This window comes from Euprymna scolopes, chromosome 25, assembly GCF_053919585.1.
Source record: "Euprymna scolopes isolate OS-2025 chromosome 25, ASM5391958v1, whole genome shotgun sequence".
Lineage (NCBI taxonomy): Eukaryota > Metazoa > Mollusca > Cephalopoda > Sepiida > Sepiolidae > Euprymna > Euprymna scolopes.
This window is the reverse complement of record NC_136506.1, coordinates 54,840,699-54,854,525: the sequence shown is the minus strand read 5'-3', so window position 1 is coordinate 54,854,525 and position 13,827 is coordinate 54,840,699. Positions and strand designations below refer to the sequence as shown.

The window sequence follows — 13,827 nt, the reverse complement described above, 5'->3', positions numbered from 1 at the left end:
CCGTCTATATATTAGTCAAACAATGACTATCTGTTGATATTTTTATCAAACTATGACTATCTGTGGATATTCTTATCAAAGAATTACTATCTGTCTATATTTTTCTCAAACCGTGACTATCCTTCTATATGTTAATCATACAATGAATGTCTGTCTATATTTTATCAAACAATTACTAGATGTTGATATTTTTATCTAACAATGACAATCTGTCTTTATTTTTAATCAAAGAATTACTATCTGTCTATATTTTTATCAAACAATGACTATCTGTCTATATTTTTATCAAACAATGATTATCCGTCTATATTTTTATGAAACAATTACTATCTTTCTATATTTTTAACAAACAATGACTATCTGTTGATATTTGTATCAAACAATGACTATCTGTGTATATTTTTATCAAACAATGACTTTCTGTCTGTATTTGTATCAAACAATGACTATCTGTCTATATTTTCATAAAACTATAACTATCTGTTGATATTTTTATCAAACAATGACTATCTGTCTATATTTTTATCAAACAATGACAATCTGTCCATATTTTTATAAAACCATGACTATCTCTCTATATTTTTATCAAACAATTATTATCTGTTGATATTTGTATAAAAGAATTACTATCTGTCTATATTTGTATCAAACAATTACTGTCTGTCTATATTTTTGTAAAACAATTGCAATCTGTCTATATTTTTATAAAACAATGACTCTCTGTCTATATTTTTATCAAACAATTAGTATCTGTCAATATTTTGATCGAACAATAACTATCTGTTGATATTTTTATCAAACAATGACTATCTGTATATATTTTTATCAAACAGTGACTATCTGTTGATATTTCTTATCAAACAATGACTATCTGTTGATATTTTTATAAAACAATTACAATCTGTCTATATTTATATCTAACAATGACTATTTGTGTATATTTTTTCAAACAATGACTATCTGTTCATATTTTTATCAGCAAGTACTATTTGTCTTTATTTCTATCAAACAATGACTATCTGCTGATATTTGTATAAAACAATGGCTATCTGTTTATATTTTAGTACACAATGACTATCTATCTATATTTTTATCAAACAATGACTATCTATCTAGTTTTTTTATCAAACAATTACTATTTGTCTATTTTTTCTATCATACCATGAGTATCTGTTGATATTTGTATCAAACAATGACTATCTGTCTATATTTTTATCAAAGAATAAATATCCGTCTATATTTTTATCAAACAATGACTATCTGTCTATATTTTTATCAAACAATGACTATCTGTCTATATGTTTATCAAACAATGACTATCTGTGTATATTTTTATCAAACAATGACTATCTGTTGATATTTGTATAAAACAATGACTATCTGTCTATATTTTATTACAGAATGACTATCTGTCTATATTTTTATCAAAGAATGACTCTGTCTATATTTGTATCAAACAATAACTATCTGTCTATATTTTTATCAAACAATGACTATCTGTTAATATTATTATCAAACAATGACTATCTGTCTATTTTTTTTATCAAACAATGACTATATGTTGATATTTTTATCAAACAATGACTATCCCTCCACATTTTTATCAAACAATGACTATCCGTCTATATGTTTATCAAACAATGCCTATCTGTTGATATTTTTGTAAAAGAATTACTATCTGTCTATATTTTTATCAAATAATGACTATCTATGTATATTTGTGTGACACAATGGCAATCTGTCTATATTTTTATCAAACAATAACTCTTTGTCTATATTTTTATCAAACAATGACTATCTGTCCCTATTTTTATCAAACAATGACTATCTGTCTATATTATTATCAAACAATGACTATCTGTATATATTTTTATTAAACAATGACTATCTGTTGATATTTGTATCAAACAATGACTATCTGTCTATATGTTTTATCTAACAATGACTATCTGTTGATATTTTTATCAAACAATGACTATCTGTCTATATTTTTATCAAACAATGACTATCTGTCTATATTTTTATCAAGCAATGACTATCCGTCTATATTTTTATCTAACAATGACTATCTGTTTATATTTATCAAACAATGACTATCCGTCTATATTATTATCAAACAATGACTGTCCGTCTATATTTTTATCAAACAATGACTATCTGTGTATATTTTTATCAAACAATGATATCTGTTGATATTTGTTTCAAACAATGACTATCTGAGTATATTTTTATCAAACAATGACTATCTATCTATATTTTGATCAAACAATGACTATCCGTCTATATTTTTTTAAAACAATGACTATCTGCCTATATTTTTATCAAACAATGACTATATGTCTATATTTTTATCAAACAATGACTATCCGTTGATATTTTTATAAAGGAATTACTATCTGTCTATATTTTTATCAAACAATTACTATCTGTCTATATTTTTATCAAACAATGACTATCTGTGTATATTTTTATCAAACAATGACTATCTGTCGATATTTGTATCAAACAATGACTATCTGTCTATATTTTTATCAAACAATGACTATCTGTCTATATTTTTATCAAACAATGAATATCTGTCTATATTTTTATCAAACAATGACTATCTGTTGATATTTCTTATCAAACAATGACTATCTGTTGATATTTTTATCAAACAATTACAATCTGTCTATATTTATATCTAACAATGACTATTTGTGTATATTTTTTCAAACAATGACTATCTGTTCATATTTTTATCAGCAAGTACTATTTGTCTATACTTCTATCAAACAATGACTATCTGCTGATATTTGTATAAAACAATGGCTATCTGTTTATATTTTATTACACAATGACTATCTGTCTATATTTTTATCAAACAATGACTATCTGTCTATTTTTTCCATCATACCATGAGTATCTGTTGATATTTGTATAAAACAATGACTATCTGTCTATATTTTTATCAAAGAATAAATATCTGTCTATATTTTTATCAAACAATGACTATCTGTCTATATTTTTATCAAACAATGACTATCTGTCTATATTTTTGTCAAACAATGACTATCTGTGTATATTTTTTATCAAACAATGATTATCTGTTGATATTTGTATAAAACAATGACTATCTGTCTATATTTTTATCAAAGAATGACTCTGTCTATATTTGTATCAAACAATAACTATCTGTCTATATTTTTATCAAACAATGACTATCTGTTAATATTATTATCAAACAATGACTATCTGTCTATTTTTTTTATCAAACAATGACTATATCTTGATATTTTTATCAAACAATGACTATCCTTCCACATTTTTATCAAACAATGACTATCCGTCTATATGTTTATCAAACAATGCCTATCTGTTGATATTTGTGTGACACAATGGCAATCTGTCTATATTTTTATCAAACAATAACTCTTTGTCTATATTTTTATCAAACAATGACTATCTGTCCTTATTTTTATCAAACAATGACTATCTGTCTATATTATTATCTAACAATGACTATCCGTATATATTTTTATTAAACAATGACTATCTGTTGATATTTGTATCAAACAATCACTATCTGTTGATATTTCCATCAAACATTGACTATCTGTCTATATTTTTATCAAACAATGACTATCTATCCATATTTTTATCAAACAATGATTATCTGTGTATATTTTTTATCAAACAATGACTATCTGTTGATAATTGTATCAAACAATGACTATCTGTCTATGTTTTTATCAAACAATGACTATCTTTTGATATTTGTGTAAAACAATGACTAACGGTTTATATTTTTATTACACAATGACTATCTGTCTATATTTGTATCAAACTATGACTATCGGTCTATATTTTTTTAAATAATAACTATCTGTCTATATTTTTATCAAACAATGACTATCTGTTGATATTTTTATCAAACAATGATTATCTGTCTTTATTTTCAATCAAACAATGACTATCTGTTGATATTTTTATCTAACAATGACTATCTGTCTATATTTTTATCAAACAATGACTATCTGTGTATATTTTTATCAAACAATGATTATCTGTTGATATTTGTATCAAACAATGACGATCCGTGTATACTTTTATTAAACAATGTCTATCTGTCTATATTTTTATCAAACAATGTGTATCCATCTCTATTTTTATCAAACAATGACTATCTATCGATATTTTTATCAACAATGAATATCTGTCTACATGTTTTATCTAACAATTACTATCTGTTGATATTTGTATCAAACAATGACTATCTGTTGATATTTTTATTAAACAATGACTGTCTGTCTATATTTTATTAAACAATAACTATCTGTTGATATTGTCTATGTTTTTTATCAAACAATGACTATCTGTCTATATTTTGTCAAACAATGACTATCTATTGATATTTTGATAAAAAAATGACTATCTGTCTATATTTTTATCAAACAATGACTATCTGCTTATATTTTTATCAAACAATGACTAGCTGTCTATATTTTTATTTTACAATGACTAGCTGTCTATATTTTTATCAAAAAATTACTATCTGTTTATATTTTTATCAAACAATGACTATCTGTCTATATCTTTATCAAACAATTACAATCTGTCTATATTATTTCAAACAATTACTATCTGTCTATATTTTTATCAAACAATGACTATCAATCTATATTTTTATCAAACAATAACTATCTGTCTATATTTGTTTCAAACAATGACTATCACTCTGTATTTTTATCAAACAATGACTAGCTGTTTATATTCTTATCAAACAATGACTATCTCTCTATATTTTTATCAAACAATGACTATCTGTCTATATTTTTATAAAACAATGACTATCTCTCTATATTTTTATCAAACAATGACTATCTGTTGATATGTTTATAAAAGAATTATAATTTGTGTATATTTTTATCTAACAATGACTATCTGTCTATATTTTTTTCAAACAATTACTATCTGTTTATATTTGTGTGTAACAATGATTATCTGTCTATAATTTTTATAAAACAATGACTATCTGTTGATATTTTTATCAAACAATTATTATCTTTCTATATTTGTATCAAACAATTACAATCCGTCTATATTTTCATAAAAAAAAACTATCTGTCTATATTTTTATCAAACAATTGCTATCTGTCTATATTTTTTCAAACAATGACTATCTATTGATATTTTTTTCAAACAATTACTATTTGTCTATATTTTAATCAAACAATGAACATCTTTCTATATTTTGATCAAACAATGACTATCTGATGGTATTGTAATCAAACAATGACTATCTGTCTATATTTTTATCAAACAATTACAATCTGTCTATATTTTTATCAAACAATTACAATCTGTCTATATTTTTATCAAACAATTACAATCTGTCTATATTATTATCAAACAATTACTATCCGTCTATATCTTTATCAAACAATTACAATCCGTCTATATTTTTTCCAAACAATGACTATCTGTCTATATTGTTATCAAACAATGACTATCCGTCTATATTTTTATCAAACAATGACTATCTGTCTATATTTTTATCAAACAATGACTATCTGTCTATATTTTTTTTAAATAATTACTATCTGTTGATATTTTTATCAAACAATGACTATCTCTCTATATTTTTATCAAACAATGACTATCTGTGTATATTTTTATCGAACAATGATATCTGTTGATATTTGTATCAAACAATGACTATCTGTCTATATTTTGAATAGACAATGACTATGTGTCTATATTTTTTTAAACTATTACTATCTGTCTATATTTTTATCAAACAATGACTATCTGTCTATATTTGTTGCAAACAATGACTATCTGTCTATATTTTTATCAAACAATGACTATCTGTTGATATTTTTATCGAACAATGACTATCTGTCTATATTTTTATCACACAATTACTATCTGTCTATATTTTTATCAAGCAATGATTATCTGTTGATATTTTTATCAAACAATGACTATCTGTCTATATTTTTATCAAACAATGACTAGCTGTTGCTATTTTTATCAAACAATGACTATCGATTGATATTTTTTTCAAACAATGACTATCTCTCTATATTTTTTTCAAACAATGACTATCTGTATATATTTTTATTAAACAATGATATCTGTTGATATTTGTATCAAACAATGACTATCTGTCGATATTATTATAAAACAATGACTATCTGTTGATATGTTTTATCAAACAATGACTATATGTCTATATTTTTATCAAACAATTACAATCGGATTATGTTTTTTTCAAACAATGAATATCAGTCTATATTTTTTCAAACAATGACTATCTGTCTTTATTTTTGTCAAACAATGACTATCTTTCTATATTTTTATCAAACAATGACTATCTGTCTATATTTTTATCAAACAATGACCTTCTGTCTATATTCTTATCAAACAATGAAATTCTGTTGATATTTTTATAAAACAATGACTATCTGTCTATATTTTTATCAAACAATTAAATTCTGTTGATATTTTTATAAAACAATGACTATCTGTCTATATTTTTATCAAACAATGACCTTCTGTCTATATTCTTATCAAACAATGAAATTCTGTTGATATTTTTATAAAACAATGACTATCTGTCTATATTTTTATCAAACAATGACCTTCTGTCTATATTCTTATCAAACAATGAAATTCTGTAGATATTTTTATAAAACAATGACTATCTGTCTATATTTTTATCAAACAATGACTAGCTGTTGCTATTTTTATCAAACAATGACTATCGGTTGATATTTTTTTCAAACAATGACTATCTCTCTATATTTTTATCAAACAATGAATATCTGTCTACATTTTTATCAAACAATGACTATCTGTCTATATTTTTATCAAACAATGACTATCTCTTTATTTTTATAAACAATGAATATCTGTCTATATTTTGATCAAACAATTACTATCTGTCTATATTTTTATCAAACAATGACTATCTGTTGATATTTTTATCAAACAATGACTATCTGTCTATATTTTTATCAAATAATTACTATCGGATTATTTTTTTTTCAAACAATGAATATCAGTCTATATTTTTTCAAACAATGACTATCTGTCTTTATTTTTGTCAAACAATGACTATCTTTCTATATTTTTATCAAACAATGACTATCTGTGTATATTTTTATCAAACAATGACCTTCTGTCTATATTCTTATCAAACAATGAAATTCTGTTGATATTTTTATAAAACAATGACTATCTGTTTATATTTATATAAAACAATGACTATCTGTCTATAATGTTTTCAACCAATTACTCTCTGTTGATATTTTTATCAAACCCTGACTGTCTGTTGATATTTTTATCAAACTATGACTACCTGTCTATATTTTTATCAAACAATGACTATCTGTCTATATTTTTATCAAAAAATGACTATCTGTTGATATTTTTATCAAACAATGACCATCTGTTGATATTTTTATCAAACAATGACCATCTGTTGATATTTTTATCAAACAATGACCATCTGTTGGTATTTTTATCAAACAATGTCTGTCTGTCTATATTTTTATCAATCAATGACTATTTGTTGATATTGTAATCAAACAATCACTATCTGTCTATATTTTTATCAAACAATGACTATCTGTCTATATTTTGTTATCAAACAATGACTCTCTGTCTATATTTTGCTCAAACAATGACTATCTGTCTATATTTTTATCAAACAATGACTATGTGTTGATATTTTTATCAAACAATTACAGGAACTGTCAGAATAATGTAGAAATGAGATTAAGTTCTTGTTGGCCTGAGGGAACCCCCGGCTCAGATGTTCTGGGTTTCTGAGTTGAGAAATTGACAAGGTTTACCTTTGGGGTTGTCTGAACGTGCAGTTGCATCTTGTTCCCAGAATGGCTGGTTACGAACCACCAATGACATACACACGCAAAGAAGTCCGTTATTCCCCATTAAACATGGCTGGCCCTGATTGGTTCAGCAGACTGCCAGACCCAACCTCTCACCTTAGTATAAGAGCACATAATCGTGTCGGAAGAGACAGATTGAAGCCAAATCTCAAGAAGGACACACGCTCCAAGAATTCTCCGGGCCCCCTCCATCAATCCTGACCACTATCCAGAAAACGAAGGATAAGATTTTGTGAGAACTTTCATGTTTTGGTGAACTGACGATGTAAAAACCTGTAACTGTGAACTTTTTTGTAGAAAACCTGAGTTTTTCTGTCTTTCTTTTCCATGCAAAGCTTTATTTGTACTTTTCAGCAGAAATCAACACAGAGCTGAGATTCTTAGCATTTTATGTGAAGATCTCCCGGTAGAGACGATCACGAGTTACAGTTTCCGATGAGGTTAGAAGTCAGTTGCTGACTTAAGCGGGGGATCTTTTCACACATACTCATACATGTAGAATATACATGAAGGAGCATCCAAGAAGACAACGATGATGATGGGTACGATTAAATGAATTTAACATGAATGAAAACGAAAAACAATCCAATACACACAATTTGTAGAAGAGACAGTCATTCGTTGCAGTGTAATACAAATAGATTTGTGTGAATTAATACCAAAACATGAGGGAGATACGCACTCATTCCATTTTCTTTTCTTTCTTTTTTTGTTTCCTTCGTTCGTTGGTTTTTTTTTTGGGGGGGGGGTATTTGTGTAGCTATCTTTTGCTTAGCAGGATGGACGACTTCAAACAGATTAAGGGTGTTAGGGCCTTATTTTTAACAGGGATTCTTTAAAAAAAAAAAAAAGTAAGTTCTGCCGTTAAATTAATGTCAGCAGAAATATCCTTGAATAAGACTTGTTTTAAAATACAAGGACATCTCATAAATAAATATTGGGCAGAAGTTAACACAGTTAATATAAAAATAAGCGAGGTTTGTGAAAAAGCTGATATGTCGGAATTTAATTTTTTATGGACGTCGCCATCAACAGTGCAGAAGGCAAGTAGTGGGGTGTCAGCATTTTCGCCAACTTGTAAAATTCACTTAACCCCTACCCTCTCCTCTTCCTGACTGCGACTAGCAGTCGTTGTAGTCTGAAGGGGCTTTTTAAGCTAGCAAATGTGAGTGCGTCTCTGTCACTCACTCACTCACTCACTCACTCTCTCTCTCTCTCTCTCTCTCTCTCTCTCTCTCTCTCTCTCTCTCTCTCTCTTTTGTCATTTTCATTTAAGTCCTCGCGGACATTTTGGACATTTTCTCTTCCCACTCTCCCTCTCTCTCTCTCTCCTCCCTCTCTGTCTCTCTCTCTCTCTGTCTCTCTCTCTCTCTCTGTTGATGTCTTTCCTTTTTTCTTGGTAGCCATCAGCATTGCTTAACGCTGATTGGTTGCGCTGTGAAGTGAATTCCAGAAATCTTTCTTCCACCATTTTCAAATCAGTTCCAAAGAAGGCGTTGGACAGTGAAGTCCTGTTTTTTGGAATTCCGTTGAGATCAGCGAGCGACGTAAAACACTCAACCCTTTGAAACGGATGGAAGACCCTTATTAATTCGTTGAAATTGGTGTTTTGAAAAACACCAGTTATTGAAAAAGGTGACCTCTTTCAGAGAAAGGAGACCGACGTAAGAAGATTGACAGAACACGTCACTATAATTATTACAAGCTGGGGACGGGAGACTCGTACACAGTGATTTATTTCTTTGTCCCCTTTCAAACGGATGAAGAAATAGCAAGACCACACTTTTCAGAGAAAAGGAAAATTATTTCTGAAGAAGAAATAAAAAGAAACCAAGCCTTTCGGAGAGAAGAAAAAGAAAGAAAAAGATAACACCTTTTACAGAGAGCTTTATTTTTTAAACCTTTTGAAGGTTTTGTTTGTTTAAAAAAAGAAAAGAGACAGAGAAGAAGAGAGAAAAAGAAAAGAACTTTAAGAGAACCTTGCAACCTGCATGTTTTTCTTTTCAGGAAAAAAAGAGAAAAGAACTTTTAAAAGACTGAATTTAAAAAAAAAAAAGGAATATTTTCTATTTTGAATGTGTCTTTTATTTCAGCTTTTCTGTCAAGTAAGAATTGTTTTTTGTATTTGTATTATTTTTTATTTCATGTTACTCACAGGTTTTTAAAACCTGAGCTTAGGAAAATATAAGCAACCATAACTATTTTCTTTAAATAAATTCGGATCATTTTAAATTCATTTCGGGTCTGTATTTCTTTTGCTCATTTCTCTTTGCATTGCTTGTAAATTTTTCCTTTTTCCCCCCCTTTATTTTGTTACCCTAAAAAGCGGATTTTGGTGACAACCCCAAAATTCCGTCAGATATTGATTTAGGAAAAAGTTAGAAGACGAGAAGTTAAAGTAATTGTCTGTATTTTTTAGATGAGTTGTTTTCATTGATTGAGATTGTCGGACTGACTTCCTCATCTTGGTTGTTATTGTCACAACGTTTCGGCCGTTTTGCCCTCCGGCCTTCGTCAGGTGAACGGTTTGTTAGGAGTCTCGAACCCAACCCTTTATTATTATTACGGGGGTACCGTGTTCGGACTCCAGCTAGGCTTTGGGACATAGTTGCAATTTGGACACCTCTGATAGAGAGAGAAAACCTTGAATAACAACATAGGTTTAACATTAACAAAAACCAACTAAGAATTGTCCTAGTGACATATGGCCGAGCGGTCCTAGACGTTGTATCAAAGTTTACAGTTACCCAAAGGTGCTGAGTTCAATCCTGAACGAAGGCAGTGAAAAAGTAACATTGAAAAAACAGAGAATCAGCAACTATGTCCCAAAGCCTAGCTGGAGTCCGAACACGGTACCCCCGTAATAATAATAAAGGGTTGGGTTCGAGACTCCTAACAAACCGTTCACCTGACGAAGGCCGGAGGGCAAAACGGCCGAAACGTTGTGACAATAACAACCAAGATGAGGAAGTCAGTCCGACAATCTCAATCGAGAAGTTAAAGGTTCACGGAATTGAAAGAGAGTATTTCTAGTTACAATACAGAATCCACCTCAGTTCCAAATCCACAAGTACCACTAACAGCCTCGTGTGTTCCAGCCCTGAGGTTGCAGTGTGCTAAATTCAGTGGAATACGAGCCAGTAAATTTGAGTTTAAAAATTTCTTAGTTCAATTTGAAAACTGTGTGAATGCTGTACACTCCAAGAAAGCCAAATTGTCACTTTTACGAAATTTTTAAGCAATTAGCCCTAAATATGACCCAGAGTTTGTCAACATAAAAAGTTAAAACTGACCTGTCTGAATTTAAAATTTCATATAATTTGGACTTTTTTGAAGAGAACACTCCAGGTTATAGACTGATTAACCATATAATTTTTCAAAAATTACCATCAACTCTTCAAAAAGAATTAATCCGAAAAGTTGACAGTAACTACTCAAAAATAAATCAGATTTTTAGTAGTTACAGCGAGGTTATAAAAACCTTTATTAGAACAGATTTAAAAAATCTTAATTCCCACCAAGGCAATTTTAAGTCGCAGGAAGGGAATTATATTAAGAATACTGCAAAGAAAAATGTTCCAACATTGGAAAACTTTGCAATAAAATCTAATAAAATTACTAAGCATTCTAGATTTTGCAATCTCAATGCGCACACCATGGACTAATGTTCAAAATATTCTTCCTTTAATTCGAAACGTTCTGGGTGTAGATAAAATGAGTTTGTCTTTTTTGTACCAGTGCTAGTCATAGTACAGAAGACTGCTATGGTAAAACAAATAAATTACCTTGAAAATGAGCAAATTACAAATCCCGGGGTCACATTACCCCCCCCCTTGTGATGAAGCAGATAAGACTGGAAACAATCCCACTGCTTCCATGCAAGTGTGAACGAACACTGGCACACAGGAGCAGCCTTATATTTTACCGATAGTGGCAATTACTGTTACTCAAATTGAACTGCCTCTTTGATACAGGCAGTCACTTATTTTTTTTTTGTGAACTTTTATCATTGACTATATTTGCCATAAAAAATCAATTTTCTGAATACTTTCATCTTTGGCTATTTTTGCCTTGGAAAAAAACAACTTTCCTGCAAACTTTCAGTTTTGATTGTTTTCTACCTTAAGAACAAACAATCTGAAACTCTGTAAAGAATTATCTTGCAATGATTTCATATTGCAATTTTGTTTTTGGGAAGAATATTGTGATTATTAAAGAGTCACTGATGGGATTGGATGAAAAACAATCACAGGCTTCCCTTTTAGATCCTCATCAACACCATGATTATTTTTAATTCTCTCTTTTGCTTTTGGGGCCTCGAGGAAGACGTGTGCCTGTCTGCTCTCTCTGTCATTCAATACCAGATATGTGTGAGGATTTTCGACAGCAACTGCAGCAACAAAAAACTCAGTGCTACCTTTTTTACTCAATCTGGCCAAAATTCCATAGGAAACATTCATCATTAACAGGACGAATCCTACAGATAAGTTCCACAAAATGCAACTGTTTTTGCGAGGAAACATTCTTTCTTCCCTCTTTTTCCTTTCAATGCAAGTTTTTTCATAAGAATTTTCATTTGTGTTGTGTTCTTCTTGTCTTGTCGACGTCACATTATTTTGCTATGATATATACAAGGTAGCCCATAAAGGCTTACCCATAGGAAAACTTTAATAAAATTAAAACTAGAAAAGAAAAATGAAAAAATGCTTGATCACTATTGTTTAGAAGTATATTCCAAACAAAGTCAAAAGATTAAATTTCAAAATGGCCGCCTTTTTCTTTGATCATTAGCTTAATACCTGCTTCCACTGAAGCGCAAGAACGCCGCACCACTTCTTCATCCAACTTGGCCCAATCAGAATAAAGAGCTGCCTTCAGGGAGTCAAAATTGGGATAGGAACATCTCGAAACATTGCTCTCCAAAATGGATCAGATAGCAAATAACGATAGGATTGATATCTGAACTTGATGGTGGCCACATTTGCTTGCACCAGATGCCTGGGAAATGGTCCTTGCACCACTGTTGAGTCACATTCGTTGTGTGAACTGGAGCACCGTCCTGTGTGAAGATGAAATCATCCTCAAATGATTCAGTGAGCCACGGCAGAACCTTTTCCTCCAACGTATTCAAATAAAATTAACTATTGACTTTCACGCCTTCCTCAATCACGATCAACGGAGATTTGCTCCCATCGGATGCAACAGCAGCCCAGACCATGACTGAAGCAGGCTTCTGGCCTTTCAAATAGCTTCTGGCGTTGACTGACAAGTCCTTTGAACTTTTGGCATAAATCCTATCGTTCTGCTTCTGGGTCACAGCCTCCACTGTGATCATCTTCTCATCAGACCAGATGAAGACCTTTCCTGAGGCTTGCTCTTGCAACATCAACTTGCCCCTGTGCAGCCATTTCTGCTTCGAGGGTTCCGAAATTAACTGCCAGGACTGATTTTTGTATGGACTTAACTGAAGATCATTTTTAACAATCCTTTGCATTTTAGGGAGTCGTCTGTTTGATGTTTGTATACATGTGTTATATCGATTAAAAACTAAGAAAATTGTGAATGTGTTCTAGTAGGTGTTGTACTGTTGCAGTGTTTTGTGAGATAATTATTCGTGTTTATATGCTGCCGGAGTTGCCTTTGCTGTGATGTTTGTGTTTTGTATTTTAATTTTTCTTTTGATGTATGGCTTCCTTTGGCAGTTTTCTTTGTTGAAGTTAAGTGCGAGTTATTTTATTGATGTGTGTGCATAAAAAATGAGATTTGAAGTTGTCGTGTGTGTTTAGTGTGTTCATTTGCATTGTATCGACGAACATCAAGCCCATTGGTCTAAAGTATAGCCATAATCCCTCCACCTCCTGTGATACTCTAGCCAGCCTGGAATGTATCATCCTCACTCCTTTTCACTCCCTATCCCTCTCTTTCCCAC

General features: G+C 30.0%; 1 protein-coding gene across 1 annotated transcript; it reads right to left on the bottom strand.

Moving 5' to 3' along the window:
- Positions 1 to 13,035: 13,035 nt before the first annotated feature.
- LOC145247196 (uncharacterized) lies at positions 13,036 to 13,392 on the bottom strand. The gene has a single exon (XM_080108829.1). It carries the CDS (start codon positions 13,390 to 13,392, stop codon positions 13,036 to 13,038), a length of 357 nt encoding a protein of 118 aa, XP_079964955.1.
- Between the last annotated feature and the right edge of the window lie 435 nt (positions 13,393 to 13,827).